Source organism: Oryza glaberrima, chromosome 10 (genome assembly GCF_000147395.1).
Source record: "Oryza glaberrima chromosome 10, OglaRS2, whole genome shotgun sequence".
Taxonomy (NCBI): Eukaryota; Viridiplantae; Streptophyta; class Magnoliopsida; order Poales; family Poaceae; genus Oryza; species Oryza glaberrima.
In genome coordinates, this window is record NC_068335.1 from 4,118,214 (window position 1) to 4,140,274 (window position 22,061).

The window sequence follows — 22,061 nt, forward strand, 5'->3', positions numbered from 1 at the left end:
GTATGGACTCGTGGCACGCCTGCGGCCACCACGCCAACTCCAGCATCACGCTGTCGCCACGCTGGAAGTGGCGCGCCATGAGAATGCTCTGCACGGAGGAGCTGCTTGTTAGGATTATGGATACCACATACCTAATAGTAGTTGACTAAATCTCGGCAGGACCCACTACATACCATGTCTTATACGGAAACTGACCTCGGATATGGAGGGAGTTCCGGATAAGGAAAGACAACTAGAGTTCTACATGGAAACGACAAGGAGTACTTGGATTGTATCCATATTGGTCTCCCTAGTTCTACTTGGACAAGGTGACACCTATGAGTATAAATACAACGCCCCCTAGGAGAAGAGGGGACACGGACAACATAGACGCCACAAAGCCACAAGCCAATACAAGCCTACATACGCCAAGACAAGCTGCCAGATATCGACATCAGAGATAAGCCTAGGAAAACCTCATATGGTACCTACGGGAACCAAAGAGAGGAATCTAGCGCTGTATTTGATCTCGCCGGGCACGAATTCGAGGAGGAAGACTACCCTATTGTCGACTACGTGATGATACTTCAGTCCGCTATGTCGACAACAGATAGATAGGCTACCCCAAATATTGTACTGGTGTGATTATGGTGAATAAGAGAAACGACCGGCTTCGGCCAACAGGATGTAGGGCTATTACCTGACAATTCTAGGGCCCGAACCTGTAGAAAAATCCTCGCCTCTGTCTCTTTTACCTAAGTCTCGCATATATCCTAGAACCAACGATCCCCATACTATGCAAATACCGGAATCGCGACATCAAACGTCGACACTGCTCACGCCGAGATGGCTCACGGGGCTACGCACTGTCATGCCCATAAATTAATGAACCAGAATTTCTAAGCTGAATGTGCATTAAACCCCTGTCCAGGACCAGCTAGGGTACACAAACGACAATTGTTGACATACATATCCACGGCTTACAAAAATATAAAAGATTACAAATGCAGCGGAGAAGGTAAAAGCGAGCTAAGCCTGAAGACTTGACTCCTATAGCAGGCGACTCCATTCCACTGGCATCCTTGACGGCAGCGACAAAACCAACTTTTTCGGGATGGCTCGAACTAGGAAGAACTTCAGCTCTGGTGTGGAGAAGAGAGAGCAAGACTGAGTACTACCCACTATACTCAGCAAGTCATACCGGAAGAGGAGGTATGATGCAAGATATAACCAAAGGAGGCTAAAGGAGTTCATTTGCATAAAGCTAGCATTTATAAACAGTAGTTGAAAGCAGTAAAACAGTTGTGATAATTAGCCAATATTAAACCAGCCACTGCTCAACGCTACACCACATTGAGACAGGCCCAAACCACCACCTGAACTAATCAGTTCCATTAGACTAAACTAGGGTGAGACTAATCACGGTGAATCTGGTTGAACGCCCATAACCGCGGGCACGACTATTCGAATAGTTTTACTCTGATCAAAGGTGTACAACTGTACCCACAAGACACAGCCCCACGACATGTTCCCGTGCACCGACATGCCACCACGGCATACCGGAAAGAGGCCGTGACAGGACCCTTCGCATAACCCCCACTAACCAAACACACCACACCTCAGGTTTCACCCCCACTCCTTGCAAGGCAGCGGGCAGTCCCCTCTCATGTTTAGGTGAATCCGGAAGTGACAAAGGCCATCGCAGGGCCCATCCCGCTCCATCACGCCTACTCTTGCCTGGATGCGTCAGCTAGAGGAAAGCTACACTACAAGCCCAGCCGTTGTCCACGCTGGCTTGTGGTAAGTACGATAAATTCTTCCAGGGCATCCCGCGAACCGGTCCTTAATTGCCATGGGCGCGACCATCAAAGCCATGCACCCACAGCCCACCATTTAATATATTTTAATTAACCAACACCAAAGCGGTGGCACTAATCCAACATCAATACTAGAATCTGAAGTCTATGCATTAATGTAGTTCCCCCATTGTGTACTAGTTGAACTAGGCATGGCTAAGCAATCCCTAATCCAACATCTAATCATGTTACAACCCAAGCTAGCAAAGTATAAAGGTATCAAATAACATGCATGGCTGAGACAGTAGGTAATCATCCCATGGTAACATTATAAAACAATGCAATATTTAAAGGAAAGCAATAGAGCATTTGCAATATGGGATCAACATGTTCAACTGACAATCATGACTTGCCTTGCTCTGTGGCTGGAGGAACCTCGGCGACTATTTCGAAGTACACCGGAGCGTCGGGAGAGCCGGAATCTATGCGACATACAAAGCAAACAATACAAACAGGCTGTAAGACTACTGAAACAGAGAACAAAACCATTTTAATTGGATTCTTTGCATTTTTCTTGATTTACTGAGACTTGAATGGCTTAAACAGAGCACGGATGAATTATCTATGAATTTTAGAAGATTCACTGTGTTTTTTTACTATAAAAAGAAAAAACTTAATTGATTCATTGCGCAATAATTAACCCTGGTGACGTCAGCGAAGGGGGGGGGCGCCGGCTTGCGAGCCCCACAAGTCATCGGCTCAAGGCCGCTGGTCCACGGTGGACCGAGTCCACGGGATCGGGGATGGGGAACGCCACGTGGTGCACATGTGGCGGCCACGTGGGCTGCCACGCTGGCGGCAACGGACGGCCCCGATCTACCCGAGGGTAGATCGGACGGCGGAGGCGGCGTACGCCCGAGCGCACGCGCGGGCGGCTTAAGCCGGCCCGGCGGCCCTGGCGCGCGGCGGCCCGAGGCGGCGAGCGGCGGCGACACGGCTAGGCGGCGGCGCGGCCGACGGCAGCGAGCAACGGCAACGCAGCTAGGCGGCGGCACGGAGGCTAGGCAGTTAAGCAGCAGCAGCACTAGGCGGCGCGGGAGAGAGAGGGGAAGAAGGGGAGGGGCCTCACCGACGGTGATCGACGACGGTGAGCGGCGGGAAGCGACGGCTACGGCGGGACGGGCTCCGGGGTAACCTAGGGAAGCAAATGAGAGTGATTAGAGAGGGAGAGAGGGAGCGAGACGGGCAAAATCGCCGGCCAAAGGAGGTGGCAATGGCGAGTTGACCGGCGCACGGTGGAAGCCGGACTCCGGCGGCGGCATTGGACGGGGAAGGGGTGGGCGGCGTGGCCCGTGGGCTTGTGAACCCGACGGCGGCGACGGCGAGGCTCGGCGGCGGCTCTAGCGGCAGCGAGTGGCGGCCGGAGGTGGCTGAAGCGGCGGCAGCGGGTGGTGCGCGACGCTAGGGTGGTGGAGTGCACGGGAGAGCTCGACGAGAACGGGAAAATGGTAGAGGAGGGGACGGGGTTGCTTTTTATAGGCACGAGGGGGCGAGATGAAGCCGAGAGGCGCGGGAATCGGCCGGCGACGTGGGGAGGTGGGGAGGAGATAGAGGCGGGATTCAAAAATTGAATCCCGGCCATCTCGGTGGGGGCGCATGGGCGGGTGAGGGGCGGCAGTTGCGGGACGTGCGGGGCGAGTGCGGGGAGTGGGCGACATGCGCGGGCGCGCGCGGGAGAGGCAGGAGCGGCGGTTGCGGGCGCGGGCGGCGCCGGCCCGAGGTAGGGGACGGGGCTGATAGGTGGGCCCCACCTGTCGGTGACCCAGAGGGAGGGAGAGGGGGGCGCGAGGCGGCGGCTGGGCCGCTTGCTAGGCCTCGGCCTCGGGCCAGCTTAGCTAGCGCACGGGGAGGGGAGGGGAGAATGGGCCGTTGGCCCACTCGAAGGAAAAAGGGAAAAAAAGAAAAAAAAGGGATTTCTAGGGATTTAATAATTGCTTGTGCTCATTTTTAATTGGTTAAAATTATTTCTAGACCTCTGAAAATTCTACTGAAAATCCTGTTAGCATATTTTGACTTGTAGAAGTGAACAAAAATTTCACATGCCAATTCCGATTATTATTTGCATTTATTAAATTAGGGTTTCTCTCTTGCCAATACACAGATAATTTCTTGAGGTCATTTATTAAATTAATTTAGGCTTGCGAGAAGAACTTCAGGGTGTGACACGTGCCATGCGGGAGGAGGTGGCGCGTGAGCTCGCGCGCCGCGTGTCCGACGCGAGCGCCGGGGGCACGCTGGTGTCGGTGGCACGCGAGGCGTTCGCGGCGGTGGCTGGCGTGCTGTGGCGGAGCATGTTCTCTGAGGACATGGACGCCGCGACGACGCGGCAGCTGAGGGATGTTATCGAGGAGGCGGTGGTGGTCGCCGGAGCGCCGAACCTGTCCGACTATTTCCCGGTGATCGCTGCCGCTGACTTCATGGGCGTGCGGCGAAGGATGGATAATCTCGTCGGGTGGGTGTACGGCATCATCGATGTGCAGATCGACCGGCGGCGGCGCCGCCGCATCGTCTGCGAGCCTCGCAAGAATGACTTGCTGGATGTGGCGTTTGACATGGAAGGAGAAGTGGAAGGCGAAGGATGGGTGATGAACCAAGACACCATGAGGGGAATGTTCATGGTAATATTAATACTGTCCCATTGTGATTCAATTTTTACAGGTTTTCAATTTCATTTTATTAATACAGTTTTTTTTTCTCCGGACAGCCAATTTTGCAAAATTTTACAGTGAGTAAAAGTTTGTTATGTTTATTTCATTAGATACCTAAAGATAGTACATGATATTTTTGCCAAAAATGGCAGTATTTAGGAAAATACGTAAGTCCACCTAAGCTTTATTTTGTTATAGGTGTATGAATTGTTGAGTTAATATGGAAGACACATCACACATACGGAATGCACGTTTAGTTTTAAACATATTTTGCAATTTATCAGGATTTGCTCTTCGCTGGAAGCGGCTCGACCTCAAGTACAATAGAGTGGGCAATGGCAGAGTTACTGCAAAATCCAAAGTCCATGATACAACTTCAAGAGGAGCTCAAAGGCCTTATTGGCACAAAAACTCACGTTGCAGAATCAGACATCAGCCAGCTTCCTTATCTCCAAGCTGTCATCAAAGAGACCCTCCGGCTTCACCCAACTGTTCCAATAGCATTCAACAAGGCTGAGGCCACAGTAGAAATCCAGGGCTACAAGATACCTCAGGGAACAACTGTATATGTGAATATATGGGCAATTTGTAGGAGAGCTAAGATTTGGGATGATCTGGACAAGTTCATGCCATACAGGTTCTTGGGTAGAGATATAAATTTTCTAGGAACCAATTTTGAGTTCATACCGTTTGGTGCTGGACGACGCATCTGCCTTGGGATGCCATTAGCAGAAGGGATGCTGCATGCCTGCATCTGATGCTTGCATCGCTACTGCATCGGTTTGAGTGGACGATCCCTGATGAAGTTAAGGGTGATGACTTGGACATGGCAGAAGAGTTTGGTCTTGTGTTGTCCATGGCTAAGCCACTTCGTGCTGTGGCCAAGGAAACATGAAAGCTAATGCAAAATGTTTGATAATGTTATGTAAGACGCCATTGCGCTTTTATTTAGGTCTCCCTGCAAATGATAGAGATTTGTATGAATTTTTGAATTGAAATAGTTCTTGTGTAAACCTTATACTGCCTGTTTGGCAAGAGATGGAAAGCGGATTGGAAGTTTAGAGGACGACTGATCATGGGAGTTTCATTTTTATTCCTATTCCTTTGTTTGATAGTAGAGATGAGAATCATGGGAAGTATGGATGTGAATTGAATTTTAAGTGATAATGTATGGCTCATATTTATCTCATCGTACTTAGAAAAGAACTCCCTCCCAATTACCTACATCTAAATAGGTATTGGATGTAAAATCAAAGTGTTTTTGAGTCCTATTTTGTGATGAACAATTGGCATCTGTAATTATTGGTTTTGATATTTAGAGATTATTGGCGAAGTAGTTTTGGAGATGATTGGATTTTCAAGTGATTAACAGGTGCTGCTGTTTTGTCGGGTACGGTCAGACCGGGCAAGTGCTGCCAGTCATACTGGCGCTATGCGAGCGGTCTGACCGGCCGACTCTGTGTCGGTTTCGGTTTCGGGTTGTTTGTTTGGATATCCATGATTGTTTCATGTTTATGGCTTCTAGATGGATACTATTCGTATGTAATACTGTTGTTTGCTAACAATGAGTCAAGTTGGAGATAGCTTAGTCTCGGAATGTGGTTTCTTTGTTTGATTCATGTATAGGTGACTTGATGTCTCTGGAGAGTATTGCTGGTGATAGATCGGGAGTCGACTTGGGGATAAGGCGACGTCCGTGATGGTTAGACATCATGCGGATACTTAGGCTAGAATTCAATGCACGTGGTTGGTGAAGATTCCATATGGCATACGATGGATGTATTGTGTGCATATGGGATGTGGAGTTAAATTTGGAAGGCCAAATTTGGTATGATTGGAGTTTGTAATGTTTGTTTTTTGTACGGGAAGGTTTCCTATGTGGATTAGGACTTCTAGTATGAGTTTGGTTCGTGGCTTTAGGCTGCCTACCTCATGTATAAATAGAGAGGGAGCGTGAGGCTTCCCGGTATCGCTTTTGAGAGCATTGAGTTGATAGTTTAGTTAGGATTTCGAGTTTAGTCGAGATTTTCATGAGGAGTGCTGTTGTTGCACTTTGTAAACACAGAGAGAAGTAATAAAGTTGTCATCTACATCTTGAGTTCTTCAATTTGTGTTTGCGCGGGTTCGGCAGTCTACCCGGCGAAACACCGGCGGTCAGACCAGCGGCATCGCGGCGGTCAGACCGGCGAGTAAGCGGCGGTCAGACCAGCGGTGGCATCAGGAGGCAGTGACGACTTTGGGGCTGTCGGACCGGGCGATCTACATCAGTCAGACCGACGGCACAAGTGCGGTCAGACCGACGGGACAACTTCGGTCAGACCACGATCCGTCGAATTTGAGTGTAACTTTTAATTCCGGAAAAAGTTTGGGTTTTTGGGTATACCAACCATTCACCCCCCCTCTGGTTGGCTTAGTTCTTCTATTCAATCCTACAAGTGGTATTAAAACCTTGTTTTCTTTTTTGGATTTTAACTGATCTAGAGTTTTTTTGCCATGGCTAATAAGTTTGCAACTAAGCTCCATGTTTTCAATGGAACGGATTTTCTTTATTGGTGTAGTAAGATGCAATCTTACATTATGATTGAGTATATTGATATTTGGAGAAAAGTTTCTAATCCTTATGTGATTCCTGATCAAATTAATACTGTTGCTTTAAAAACTGAATTTGAAAATAATTGCAAAGCTCACAATATTCTTTTGGGTGGGATTTCTCGTTCGGATTTTGATCGTATTTCGCATCTTGAAACTGCAAATGAGATTTGGAACGCTTTGAAAAACTTTCATCAAGGAACTTCAAATATTAAAGAACTTCATCGATAACTTTTCAAAAAGGAGTATATAAAATTTGAGATGAAACCTGGAGAAGCTTTGAATGACTATCTTTCTAGGTTCAAAAAATTTTGAGTGATCTTAAATCTGTTGATTCTTCTTATGATATAAATTACACACAATCTGAGGTTTCTCGTCACTTTTTGAATGGTCTTGACATGTCTATTTGGGAGATGAAAGTTACATCAATTCAGGAGTCTGTTGATATGTTTACTTTGACTTTGGATTCGCTTTACACAAAACTCAAAACACATGAGATGAATATTATTTCTCGTAAAGTTGACTCTAAGTCTAGTGATTTGGTTTCTTCCTTGACTTCTTTGGATGTTGGTGCTTCTTCATCGAATTACTACTATTCTTGCTTTAATTAATGCCATGTCCAATGAGCAACTCGATGGTTTTGGTCACTAATAAGTTTTCTCGAGCTATGAATAATGTTAGGTACAGGAAAAGAAGTGGTCCAAATCGATCGTTGCTTTGAATGTGGTGCTCTTGATCTCAATCGTTCGCATTATCCTAAGCTTGGGAGAGGCAAAAAGGAAGACAATGGTGGAGAGAAGACTAAGGAGAACAAGTCTAAGAGCACATTCAAGGGGAAGAAGACCAAGGAGAATCTCAAGAAGATGTTTGAGAAAGTCTATGCCGCTTTTGAGCCACTAAGCGATGTAGATGGAGAAAGTGAAGATGAAGATAAGGGAAAGAACATCTCCGGTGTTTGCTTCATGGCACATGGTGAATCAGATTCAGAGTGTGAAGATAATGATATGAGTTCTTTTGAGGAAGCTATTCTTATTTTAAGTGCAAAAAATAAGAAGTGTGAGAAGATGTATAGAAAACAGGAATTTATTATTGAATCCCTTAATTCTGAAATTTATAGATTAAAATCTCTTATTCCTAATGATGATGGTTGCAAAAATTGTGAGGTTTTAATGCATGAAATTTCAAAAATTAGAGATGTCAATGTTGCACATCATTTGAAAAATAGATCTTCTCTTGCTCTTGGTTTTGTCTTGCACACACGTACTTTGGATGAGTTGTTTTTAACTAAAAAGTTGTTGAAAAAAATATCAAATTGCTTTTCATGCTAGTTTGATGTTTAACATGGTTTGTGCTAAAAAGTTAAAACAACAACAACAAAGTGTTTTTGATTGCTCAATATGCACACTAAACAAGATGAAACTAAAACATGCTTTAGGTCGTGTTGAGTACATGGAAGATGTTGTGAAAACCAATGAAGTGCTTTCTTGCCTCAAATGTCGAAAAAGCAAAAGTGTCATGGTAGATTGTGAAAATTGTGCTAATTTGGAAAAATAGGTTTCTTATTTGAAAAGTTCTTTGCAAAGATTTTCTGATGGTAAGAAACAACTTAACATAATTTTGGATCAATCTAAAGTGACTAGCTACAATAGGGGTGTTGGTTTTGATGTTCATGACTTTTTCAAAATAAGTCAACCCAATGTTTTGAGTGTGACTGAACATGGCTAAATTTTGACAAAACCTAGTGCTAAAAAAACAGTTTTCAAGTCTGCTGGAATTATGCCCTCTCTTTCTGCAACACTAAAGTAAACAAAAACAAATATTTCAAAACCATCTTCTTCTAAAGAAAAAGGATACTTGTTCTTTTTTGGGGTAAAGATGGACATCTTGTTGGTTTTTGTTTCGAATTAGCTCATAGATAGAAAAAGCAGAGAGAAATTGCTTTTGCAAAATCAAAGTGGCAAAAATCTGGTGTTTTCTCGAGGAAACCGGTCAGACCGCAGTGGGTCCCGCGGTCAGACCGGCGACCAGTCAATCCAGCGGCTGTGCTTCGGTCAGACCGAGCACCAGTCAGACCAACGGTACAGCAGTGGTCAGACTAGCTGTACACCTTCGGTCAGATCGGCCTCAGAGAAATTTTTCTGAAAATTCTCAAACTGTTTTTGTAAGGGGATATATGCCTATTGGATCTAATGGTCGTGTATCTCAGTACTGGATTCCTAAATTTTTATTATCTAACCCCAATACTAAGGCTTCGACATCTTCTTGTGTGTAGGCTTTGGTGGTGAGGAAGGAGAACATGTGGATCATGGATTCCGGTTGTTCGTGGCACATGACCGGTAATAAAAATTGGTTCTCCTCCCTCGAATAGGCATCCAAGACTGAATCAATTATCTTTGGTGATGCTTCTACTAGTGCCGTTCATGCCACAGGTTTGGTCAAGGTAAACACTAGAGGTTCAGCCGATATGATCTTTATGTATGCCCTGTGGCTTAATACGTTCTGCTAGGGGCCGCCGTTAACGCGTGGACCAAAAAGAGTTTTCGGGTTACAGCCGAGTATATATGAACCTATAGGGTCGCACGCTTAATGGGCCGGAATAAGAGGATTGGATGGAGATCCAATATGAGCTTAATTCGGATAGGGATCCGAATAGGAGTCCTACGGGCCTTGGAGGCCCGAGTGATGGATTCTATATATTCGTGAGGGGTGTGACCGGCGGAGATATTGCATCACGTGAGAAACCCTAGACGTCATTTCCCTCCCCGAGCAAAACCCTAGCCGCGCACAGGTGCTAGCACATCTGCGCGTGGTGTTCCGTCCCTGTACGTGTGGATACCGGTAGAGGCGCCACTGGTTTGCGGTGCTGGTCGGCGTGGGAGTACGGCGAGGAGAACTCATGAGGAGGAGAAGGTCGAGCCGGTGCGATCGACTACTTCCTCTACATCGACGCGCGCTACTTCGCGAGAGTTCCTTCGACTTCTCAGCGTCTTCTTCCACTGCGCAGCGCGTCGAGTGGTAACGATCTATGATCTAATACTTGCATGGTTTCTGGTTTATGCAATAGAAAATTTTGATTTATGCTATCGTAGCCTATGCGTATCCCAACAGTTTCTAAGTTGGATGTTTTTTTCTCTACATCACGTTAACTCATACAAGCCCGTGATAACTTCAACACCAATATTTTCTGAGTTGGATTTTTTTTTCTCTACATCACGTTAACTCATAAAAGCCCGTGATAACTTCAACACCATTATTATACAAACCATTCTCGATAAACAACTCGGTAATCAAGAAGATCAAAGTATTCTTCTTACGAAGAGATTCGCTCTTATGGATATTTGAACCCAGGACTGTAGGGTGCTACTCAGAGTACTGCAACCACTAGGCTATATGCCCTTTCACATTTGATCAATTACTTGAACCAAGATATCACAAAACTTAAATTTAGCACAACGGATCTTGCTATGGGCTTATTTGGCACAGCTCCAGCTCCAGCTCCACCTCTCCTGGAACTAGAGCTCAGCCAAACAGTTTTAGGGCCTGTTTGGCACAGCTCCAGCTCCAGCTCCAGCCTTCTTGGAGCGGGAGCTCAGCCAAACAATTTCAGCTCCACTAAAACTGGGAGTGGAGCTGGGTGGAGCTCTCTCACAAAATGAACTAGAGTTGTGAAGCTGGGTTTAGGCAGCTCCACAACTCCACTCTAGACCCAACTCTTGGAGCTAAATTTAGGAGTTGGAGCTGTACCAAACAGGCCCTTAGCTCCACCTAAAATGAGAGCGAAGCTGGGTGAAGCACTCTCACAAAATGAACTAGAGAGGTGGAACTGGATTTGGGCTGCTCCATAACTTAACTCCAAATCCAACTCATGGAGCTAAATTTAGGAGTTGGAGCTCTAACAAACAAGCCATATGTACTACTAAGTTCTTACACGCCCTGTGCTCTGGTTAATTGCAATGCAAGGACAAAACCGTCTTGGATAGCGACAGAGATTCCATGCGTGATGAAGCAGATCATAACCACACGTTTTCGACGATTCTACGAAAATTACTCTCTACGAGATGACGCAAGAGAAAATTTCTGAAGATACACACTGATCAGATGGAAGATTAACATATCAAGGCAGGGGTTAGAGAACTGAGTTATTGGATTAACCAATGATGCGTGTCGGGTTCAATGTCCAAGAAACAATTGAATCACTAAATAAAACTCATTACACCATTCTTTCCTGAGATTTGCATTGATTCGCTGAAGAATGTATTGTTATTGTTATGCCTTTAACATTAATGGTCAACCACGAGGACAAAAGAAATGGCTACCAACCATTGGAACGTTTTCTGCTTTTCTTTTGTTTGATATATTCATATTTTGACAATAACTATTCTGCACAAGTGGACACATAGTTGTATGATTCACAGCTGATGGTTATAAAATAAATTACAACGAAACTAGGATATATGTGATTATTTCTGCTGCGACAAAAGTTCGGCCTGCGTGATAAAACGACCATGAAAGCCATAGGGAACACGGGCAGGCAGCTGCACCGCTGCAACAATTTCCAGTTCTGGAGACATGGCATCCATCACCACGAACTGGCTCTCTCCGGTATCCTCTTTGTGTGTATAGCACACCACATATCCATTGTCCTCATTACCATCCCCATTATCATTGCTTGGCACGAAAAATGGCTCCCCAACAAAGCACCCGGGGCCAAAGTCACGGCGTGCAACCGTGCAGTCGTCAGCACCAACCATGGCAAAGTCGAGCTTTCTGATTCCAGAGAACCTGGGTAACGGTGCGCTTACACCAAAGTATCCATAGCGGTTGTATCGACCGACGTAGCCCTGATGAATTACACCAAACTCAAGGCTCTCCGGTGAGAGTGCAGTGCGCAAAACAGTACCAGTGCGGAGATTGATATGTATCATGTCAACCTGAACTTGCATGAGTTCCATGTTGCCAAGCATGTGTTTGACAGATAAGTTGTTGGTTGACACCAATATAATCTCCTCTCCATTAGCTTCCTCCCAGGCATTAGCTGTATGTAGCATATTGAATCCTGGGACCTTGAACCACCTCATCTCTGACTCGTCCTTAGCATACCTTGGTAGCACACCAATCCGTTGTACCATTGCACTATCCAATCCTATCAGCGAGCCACCACGTAGAGCCATGTTCATCGGACACATGACAAGTTGCGACTCAGGGAAGATGGCATAATGCTCCGTGATTGCAAAGTCATGTAGCATTGATGGTTGCTGCAAGGAGAAGATGGGCACATCATCAGCCTTGTTGCCAGCCTTGTCAAACCAAATATACGTGAGAAATGGCTGGAACAAGCTATAACGGAACGCGAATAACTCTCCAGTGACTGGGTCCTTCTTGGGATGCGCTGTCATTCCTATCATGCGGCGACCATCAAAGTCACAACGGCTAAGGGTGGTCACCTCTCCGGTGGCCGGGTTGATGCACATGGTGTATGGGAGATCAGACTCACAAAGCGCATAGAAGTGTTTTGCGAAGAAGAGGATGCTAGTGTTGGCCAACCCAAAACCCATGTTCGCTAATCTGACCTGCCAACGCCCTAGCAAACATGACCGCCATGCGGGCCAGTCCAGCCACTCCTTGGAAACCGGCGATGAAGTTGGGAAAGACCAGCACTCCAGCCTCACGCTCCAAAAGGTACTTATATGTGTGCACATAGCGTGAACAGAACACTGGCTCTTGCAACAATGTTGATGAGGGCGCAGGGAGGAGGAGGGAATGGAGCATGCCATTTCCATCGAAGAGGTGGTTTGTCCGCCCTTGCAGCTGTTGCTGCGGGTTGGGCCCGTTGCGGATGTACGCTCCCCCAGCGAGCAGGGCTGGCCCTGAGGCAGTGCGGGCAGTGCGACCGCACTGGGCCTCCAAAAATTAAGGGCCTCCAAAATATGTATACTATGTGTACCAAGCCTGATAGGCTACTTTGTACATTGAGAAGATGCTGGTAGATGAGATTGTTATTGACATTACAATCACTGATTTTGCATCTAGAACTGTTAGAAGAAATTGTTTTAAATGATATAGAGATATTTCTTTTAGTAATTTAAACTTATTAGTGTGAAATTCGTTAATGACAATGAGTTTTTAAATATTATCTTGTATTTTTATGGTGAATGGGGGCCTTCATTTTTTTCCGCACTGGGCCACCAAAAAGTCAGGGCCGGCCCTGCCAGTGAGGCAGATTGGGATGGAGCCGAGGACAAGAGGGCAGCGTGTCGGTGGCAGCTCGACGACAGGTTCAAAGTTGCCGGAGAGCACACGCTGGGGGTCTACCAAAGGCCGCCTCTCCGGTGGGTCGATGAATCTATCAATCGCCTTGTCCAGTGTATTGCAGATCGACACTGGCAGCGAAGCTCCGGTTGCCGAGTTGTGGTGAACCGGCTGTTGCACAGCACCATGGGCTGTGGCAGCAGGAGATATGTTGGAAGCTTTCTTCTTGGGAAGCCATGAAGCATGAGGGATAATAGTGGCTGGGTAGGGACAAGCCATGGCGACAATGGCTCTGTCCAGCCTGCAAACTTTTGTAACGGATGGGAGCATGGTATTGGTGCACTCAGCTATATATATATGGATCGCCAGTGAGGTGTCGTACAGTAAGTTTGTTACGCTATCTCTATAGAATGGTGTAGATTGAAGCCAATCATAGCAAACTATCAGCAAGGTTTGCACTTCAGTAAACACCGAAATTTCGAGAGTTTCAATTGGTTTTTTTTCCACGAAATTATTTAAATGTTTAACAAATTTTGACTGAATTTGAATAAATTTTCACCAACTTCATTAAAAAAATGAGAGTATTCGAAAATTTCGGATGAGATGTTTGCTTGTCAGGGGATTTGAAATTTCTAAAATTTCGAACCAAGATTTTAAAACCTGACTATCAATATGTTGATGAAGAGAAATTTCATTTTAATAATACAAATGAGATATAATATGGTCTTCATCATTCACTATTGTAGTGTCGCCTTTGCATTTTTGGCAACTAGCAAGAGTCCTATTTGGACAAGCTAGTTTTCTGGCTCACAATCAAAGACCACGTTACGGCGTGGCTCAAGCATTCATTCGAGCCCAAGAACTGCTCAAGCCATTCATATCGGGGAAAAGTACACCCAAGGTCCCTCAACTTGTCATCAAGATACAAAATCGTCCTTAAACCGCAGACCCAGATATCGGAGGTCCCTCAACTAACAAAACAGTTCGCTTGAGGTCCCTCGGCGGTTTTAACACCGGTTTTAGCCTACGTGGCGGCTGAATCAGCGTGTCCACGTCAGCCTCCTCTCTCTCTTTCCCCTCTTCTCTCTCTTCCTCGTCTCTCTCTCTCTTACTCTTCTCTCCGGGGCTCTCTAGGCAGGGGAGCAACTGAGAAAGGCGGCAGCGGCGGTGGGAGCAGGGGAGCAAGGTGGTGGCGCGCAGCGGGGGAAGCAAGTCGGCGGTTGCAGCCTCCGGTCTCTCCCGCCCTCTTCGCTCTGGGCTGAGGCCGCCGTGCTCGCCCCGTCGTCTTCGCTCTGCCCAAAGCGGCAGCGGGGGGAGCAAAGACGTCGTCAGCGGCGGGGGAAGCAAGGTGGCGGCGAGCGGGGCTGAGTGGCAGCCGGTGGAGCAGAGCGGCGGCGAGCGAGTGCGGGGCAGCCGGCGAAGCGGAGCGGAGGCGGGCGAGTGCGTGGCGGCCGGCGGAGCAGCGGGGGCGGCAGGCGGGCGAGCGAGCGGCGGCCGGAGGATGGGGAGAGGCAACCAGTAGGCCCCCTAGTGGTTGTCACTCGGCTGCCGCGTCCTCGCCACTAACGTCCCCGACCGCGTCACTCGGCGACGAGCGTGTTGGAGTCCAGGTTCCCGCCCTACGGAGGCGCAGCCGCCGTTGCCGCGCTGCCGGCGCTGAGCACGCTCGAAATAGATGGGCGGTGGCAAGCGGGGCTGAGCGGCGGTCAGCGGAGGCGGCGTGCGAGTGCGCAGCGGCCGGCGGAGCAGAGCAGCAATGGGCGAGTGCGTGGTGGAGGGCGGAGCGAAACGGAGGCGCAGAGCGGCGGGCAAGCGGCCGGCGGAGCGGAACGGCGGCGGTCTGCTGCCGGGGGGAGGAGATGGGCGAGGGCGGCAGCCGCCGAGCCACCGCCACATCTGGGCCCCTGCCTTCAAGCTCTTCACCGACGACCGCGGCCACCCCGACTCCTTCCTTTCCACGCGGTGGAGATCGCCGGCCTCCCCACGCCTCCATCGTGTCTGCGGCCATGGACGACCCCGCAGATCCGGCGGCCTGCGTCGCGCCGGCGGAGCAACGCCGCCGTCCGCATACTCGTTGCCGCCACCGTGGCACAGCGTGGCCGGACTCGTACGGCGTCATCTAAGCGAACTCGAATGGCACCTCCCCCTCCTCCTCCTCCTCCGTCATCCACGTCGTGGGTGATCCTGAGGGAGAGCAAGGACGCCGCCGCCATCGTTGTCCATGGACGCCGGCAAGCTCTGCTGGGTGGACGCCAAAGACAGCTTCTTCCCGCACCAGCGCCGCCCCTAGCTTCTTCCCGCGCTCGCCCGCCGCCGACCCCGCTTCGCCGTCGGCCGCCTCTCCCTTCTCAAGAGTCGCAGTCATAGCTGCTGCCGCCTCCTTCTCCCGTGTCGTCGTCGCCGGACCTCCTCCCCACACGCTAGCCACCTTGCAGAGAGGAGAGAAGCGAGAGAGATGAGGAAGGAGAGAAGAGGGGGAGAGAGATGAGCTGGCATAACGACATGTGGGACCCATGTGGGGCCCACGCTAACTCACCCGCCACGTCAGAGAAAACCGGGGTCAAAACCACCAGAGGACCTCAAGTTGAGGGACCTCCGATATCTGGTTTTGCGGTTGGGGGACGATTTTGTAAGTCGATGATAAGTTGACGGACCTCCGGTGTACTTTTCCCTTCATATCACAGTACAGCAGTAACCTTGAAAAGGACCTTGGCAGTACCAGGGCCCACGATCAAGACCTTGACAGCACCAGGAATGTGGATCTTAGCACAAGATTGCAAGCGGTCACACCCACAAACCCACTTATAGTATAAATAAGTAGCTAAACCGATTTATAATGCAAATAAATGGCCACACCTATTTGTATTATAAGTGGTTGATAGGTCTGTCCACTTGTGCTTATACCCATATTGTTTCGAGGATATCCACGGCTCTTCACATGATGTGGATGCGAATCTCCGAGCAATCGTATTGGGGTAAAACATCACATGTACACACTATGAATGGCCAATAAAACATTTGTCCATTTTCGTCCTATTCGGACGTGCCGATAGCACAGTTGTGTTGCCTAGCTGACAATTTGCCATGGTTCCATCATAGAATTGGCCTTTTTGTTTCGTAAACAGCAGTCATACTAGCGTTGTTTGGGGGGAGAAAAAGATGTATTTGACCTCATGGATAGTGTTTTCTGCAGTGGCCGATGGTTGGTCTAAATACAAACGCTCTTATTAGGATTGCAAGTGGGATGGGTTGTGGGCCGTCCCGCCCCGCCCCACACCAGCCGCAAACTGAATGTGCGGGCAAACGGTAGCCTGCCCCGCATGGCTTGGCGGGATTGCTCAGCCCGACGGTCACCGCTGGACAGCCCACAATGTGCACATCTCTGTTTAATTAGGTTCATCAATCACACAAGCACATAACTACTCCATATCCCAAATTTAGCACATGAAAACTGTATTATTTTCATGTGAAAGTATTCTTTTTCAATGACATAACAAGTATAGTACTAAATAAGAACACCATTCTTTTCCTTCAACATCATGACTAAAGTTAGAGTGATGATGATGCATTTTCTCTTCATGATAAACCAACTATCCCAATTGACAAAGTGACAAACAACTGCTTCCAACTCCATGAGCTCTTCCGGTCTTTTTCTATATTACCTTCAATACATTAAATTTGACAAAGTTAGAGTGGAGAAACTACTAATCGAAAATTAGAAATGAATTCATCAACCGACTGATCATAACGTTATTCCATATTGTAGAATGGAGTAAATATGTACTAAGTTTCATCAATTAAGAATGCATCCAAAATATGAATTAAAGGACATAATTGACAATAACAAGCAGTTATCGAGGATAGTGAGATATATAACCTGCTGCTGGTTGTTGTGCTGGTACTACATGTTACTAGAGGTGTATAGGCATTTTCACCTGTATAGGAACTTCCTATTACGAAGAAACAATGGAGTTAATAAAAAAGAGTACATGCTGGATTGTTGGATGTTAATAAAAAAGAAACAAATTGTTTCTTTTTTATTAAACAATGATGTTAGTGGTGTAGTATACAACTATACAAAAATATAGAATAGCCAAGTTAATTCAAACGAATCTCAATTTAAATACCTGAATGTTGCACATTTTGGTCATCACTCTCAGCAAGATCACGTGCAAAGAAATCACCCAAACCTTCTGCCCTCATCCAATCTTGAAGGCAAATCAATGCCTCTACAGTACTGCTCGAAAGTCTACTTCTATAGTCACTAATGATCCTTTCTCCAGTTGAAAATGCTGCCTCTGATGCCACTGATGTTGCTAGAATAGCCAAAACATCACGTGCCATTCGTGAAATCACAGGGTACTTTGTTTTGTTTACCATCCACCAGTTCAAGATATCAAAATCATGCCCATCTTAGAAATCACCTTCCTGAGGCATATCAGCAAGATATCGACTAAGCTCACTCTTTACTTTGCTCCTGCTTTTGTCATGTAGAAACTGTCTCCAATCAGCGAATTGATTACTTGCATCAACATTCTGCTCAACACTTGTTTCGGGCTGAGAATTGATGTTGTTTGAGCCCCCATACTTGGCAGAATATTCATCAAACAATTTCTGCATATTACTCTTGATTTCCTTAAGGTAAGGAGTTGCAGCAGCTCCAAATGCAGACTTCAAACGAAACTCAATGAATTTGTACTTATACCTTGGATCAAAAATAACCGGGAAACATATTTGCAAGTATTGAGCGTTCCAGTACTTCTTAAATTTTTCTTTCATTTCCTTGACAATAGATGCAATGGTGACATCTTCATTTGTAGCCTCCTTGTTCAAAACCATCTTTATCTTCCAAAGTTCTTGAAAATAGCATGTTGAAGTTGGGTACAACGTACCAGATACTGCAACAGTAGCTTCATAGAAAACTTTCAACAAAGCACAAAGCTTCTCAGCCATTGTCCATTGATAATCGAAGGGTTGATGCAAATAATTTATGTCATGCCGATCCAAGGCTTCAAAGGCCATTCTGACCAATAAAGATGACTCGAGCATTAAGTATGTCGAATTCCATCTCGTTGATACATCAAGCGATGGTCGTCTGTTAGTTTTTATTCCCACTTGAGCAATCATCTCTTCAAACCTTTGACCACGTGATTGCGAACTCCGAACATATTTAACACTTTCTCTTATACTATTAATGGCGTTGCTCATGGTTTTTAGCCCATCTTGGACAATTAGATTGAATATATGGGCAGCACAGCGGAAATGCAACAACACTCCATCACAAGGCAACATTGTCTTACCAACAAGATTGGTTTTCAGATGAGTCATCATTGTATTATTCACACTTGCATTGTCTAAGGTAACACTGAATAACTTATTTTCGATATGCCACTCCTGAATGGCCTTTAGCATTTCACTAAACATAGTGATGCCATCATGTGGGGTCGGCACTAGAGCAAACTTTATAATTCTCTTTTGCAACTTCCATTCATTATCAATGTAATGACAGGTAACACACAAATAGCCTAAGTTTTGGATGGAAGTCCACATGTCGGCAGTAAGAGATACTCGAGAATTTGAGCTCTTCAAGACATCAAATAAAGCTAACTTATGATCCTCATAAGCAGCCATACAATCATTTCTCAGTGTGGTTCTTGATATCACCTTAAAATATGGATTTAAACTTGCAACAAATCTCCTAAATCCAACATGCTCAACAATGCTAAAGGGTAACTCTTGCAACACAATCATCCTGAGAAGTTCTTTCCGTGACACTTCTTGGTCAAATTTCCAATTCTTCATAACATCGGTGGTAGGGGACAAGTTGGCATGCATATGCTCAATCAAATGGTGCATTCTAAGCCTGACCTTACAAACTTTCAAATGTCTAAGGCACTGACTAGTCCCAGAAGATCGGCTAGCCACGAAAATCTTATTGCAGTGGATACATTTAGCATGTGATAGTTTATCATTAGTACGTATTGGATCAAACTCTTTCCACATTGTAGATTTCAGTTTTCTTGCTCTCCCTGTGGCTAAGCACAAAAATATTGCTATAAATACACTAGTGACAAGTAAAGTAAAAATACTGCACTGACAAGTATTATACGAATATTATAAGTATACCAGCGACATTTCGACAAGTACTCTATGTTCAGTTTATACATATTGTGCAATTGCAGTACATGCACACAATCAATTAATATAAATTAATTCATAGACATGAATAGATTACTGTAACAAACAATTAATGGCTATTGCATACATATTATATAACTGCAGTACATGCATGCAATCAATTAATGTAAAAATAATAATTCATAGACATGGATAGATAACGACAAAAATCAGAACAAATAATTTCAAAGAAAAGTCAGCAATTTCTTACCGTGACTCCCACAAGGAGTCGCTCTTGTCTGATTTGTCATATCGATATCATTAGAAGTTGGGGCTGGTGATGGAGTTCTTTGATTTGAATAATTGATAATTGCCATTGGAGATCTAATAGATGGAGAGCTCACTTGGGACATCATGTGTCTCACCCCTGGGGACCTTACTAATGGCAAAATAGGTGACCGTGGTCGCTTGGCTGAAGGAGGATCTAAAGAAGACTTCCGCTTTGGCCCTAAAAGGGTTGCCTCTTCAGTAACTTCAAACGATGATGGGGTCGACATGGAAGAAAATTTGTGCTGAAAAGAGCAAAATTCTGAGCATAGTAAAATTGTGAGCACTTATGAAAAGAGTAAAATTGCGAGCACTTGTGAACTACATAGCACTTCAAAAATCAAAACAAATAGACTATATATCATGAAGGGCAAATAATAAAAAGAATGCGTAGCACTCTACTATCAGCACATGTGCCTGATTGGTCCTCTATTAGAACAGTACTCTGATAGTCTGATTGGGCCAACAGTTGTGTAAGTGTTCTGTTTATTTCACCAAGATGAAATTCTGAATAACTAATGCAGATGCAGGGAAAACATGAAAAAATAATTATCCAATGTAACATCTGGGGTGAATATTACTACTACATGTAACTGTACTTTATATACTATAGAACAAGAAAAAAAATCTGAAGCTAATAATTAAGAAATTAGTCTGAAGGAAACTTCTCTGAATGAGCACCTATCAATCTTGTTATGTCAAACCAGTGGTAGCTGATCATGCACCACATTAATTAGATAAAAAAAAAGATGCAATAGATCATTTGCAGACGCTGATGTGCAGTATAACAATGGCTAGATCACCAATCACACTCAAAGTTTAACATATACAAAAACAAATAGAGTGAGTGAGACAACCTGCTGCCATTCTTGGAGAAGCAATTCGTTGATTCACATAAATACACAAGAAACACATGAAAGGTTAGTTTGATCTTGTACCTTAATTAGTGTGTAGAGATCTGGAGGCGGCAGCGCAGCGTCGCAAGCTGCAGGATTTGGATTGGATGGATCTATCAAGAACTATCAAGAACTGAAGTATGAAATGCATTGGATTCGCTATTTCGCTGGATCAGGAGACTGGAGGGCGTCGGCTGCTGGATTTGGATGGATGGGTGACGAGGAAGACGAGAGTAGCGGCCGCTGTGGCGCCGTCTCCCGTCTCCCGTCTCGGCTGCGCCGCTGCGGCTGCGTCTCGCGTCTCCCAATCTGTACCCTAATGCCATGGCGCCCAACGGGCTGTGCGGGATGGGCCAAACAATTTTGCAAGGTCCACGCGGGATGGCCAGCCCGCAAATTTGCGGGCTTTTTTGTGGGGCGGGACTACGGGCCGAAAAAAAAGCCCGCCCCACTTGCATTCCTAGCTCTTATGGCATTATATTTTTCATCGAAAAACTGTGAACTTCTAAACCTTTATTCTATACTACATGAATTCAAGGTATAACATTGATTTATGGTACTCTTGTATACAAAATTATGGTAAAAGTGGTTCGTGACCTACTCATTTACATAAAAAAGAAAATACTAAATATATTGATGTTGTGATAAATGCAAAATAGATAGCTTAAAATTTAGAGTAAATTTCACAAAACTACAGATAGTTTGGTCAAATCATCACAAAACTACATATTTAAGGAGATGTATCATAAAACTACAGATTTAACAATAAATTTATCACAAAACTAAAGATTTTTGAGATTAAATCCTTAGCATTAGTGTTATATGCACGGGTGGAGAAGTGGTTTTTACTCCCGGTTCGTAACCCCTGTATAGTCCCGGTTTTCCAACCGGGACTATGAATCCGGGACTAAAGATCGCTATCTTTAGTCCCGGGTGAAATAACCGGGAGTAAAAATCGATTTTTAGTCCCAGTTGATAACACTAACCGGGACCGGTTGGTAACACCAACCGGAACTAAAGAGGCAGATCTAGTTGCTTCTTTATTCTTTTCTTTTCTTCATTATTTTTAATATATCGATTTCACCCTATCCCGTCCCCAAAATCCCAAAACAATCATCCTCAAATTGCCTCCAAATCCACAAATCGATCATCTCAAATACATCACAAAATCTTAAAAAAAATTACATCACAACTTCTATAAAATTCATCACATATTCACATCACACACAAATCAAATACATCATACAACAATCTCAGCTCAGATTCTCCAAAAAAAAAAGAAAGAAAACTGCCAACGTAGGCGCCGCCTCGCCGCGCCGGCCGGCCGGCCCTCCGCACCCCGCCGCCACAGGCCGCCGTCGACGACCACCGCCTCGCTGCCCTTGCGCCGGCTGCCAGGC

General features: G+C 45.8%; 1 protein-coding gene and 1 pseudogene across 1 annotated transcript; one reads left to right on the forward strand and one right to left on the reverse strand.

Moving 5' to 3' along the window:
- The first annotated feature begins 4,006 nt into the window (after window positions 1-4,006).
- Window positions 4,007-5,241, forward strand: LOC127785768 (carnosic acid synthase-like). Its single transcript, XM_052313163.1, has 2 exons — window positions 4,007-4,453; window positions 4,768-5,241. The coding sequence occupies exons 1-2, from the start codon at window positions 4,007-4,009 to the stop codon at window positions 5,239-5,241; spliced, it is 921 nt and encodes a 306-aa protein (XP_052169123.1).
- Window positions 5,242-11,532: 6,291 nt separating this feature from the next.
- LOC127752677 (9-cis-epoxycarotenoid dioxygenase NCED2, chloroplastic-like) lies at window positions 11,533-13,600 on the reverse strand (annotated as a pseudogene).
- Between the last annotated feature and the right edge of the window lie 8,461 nt (window positions 13,601-22,061).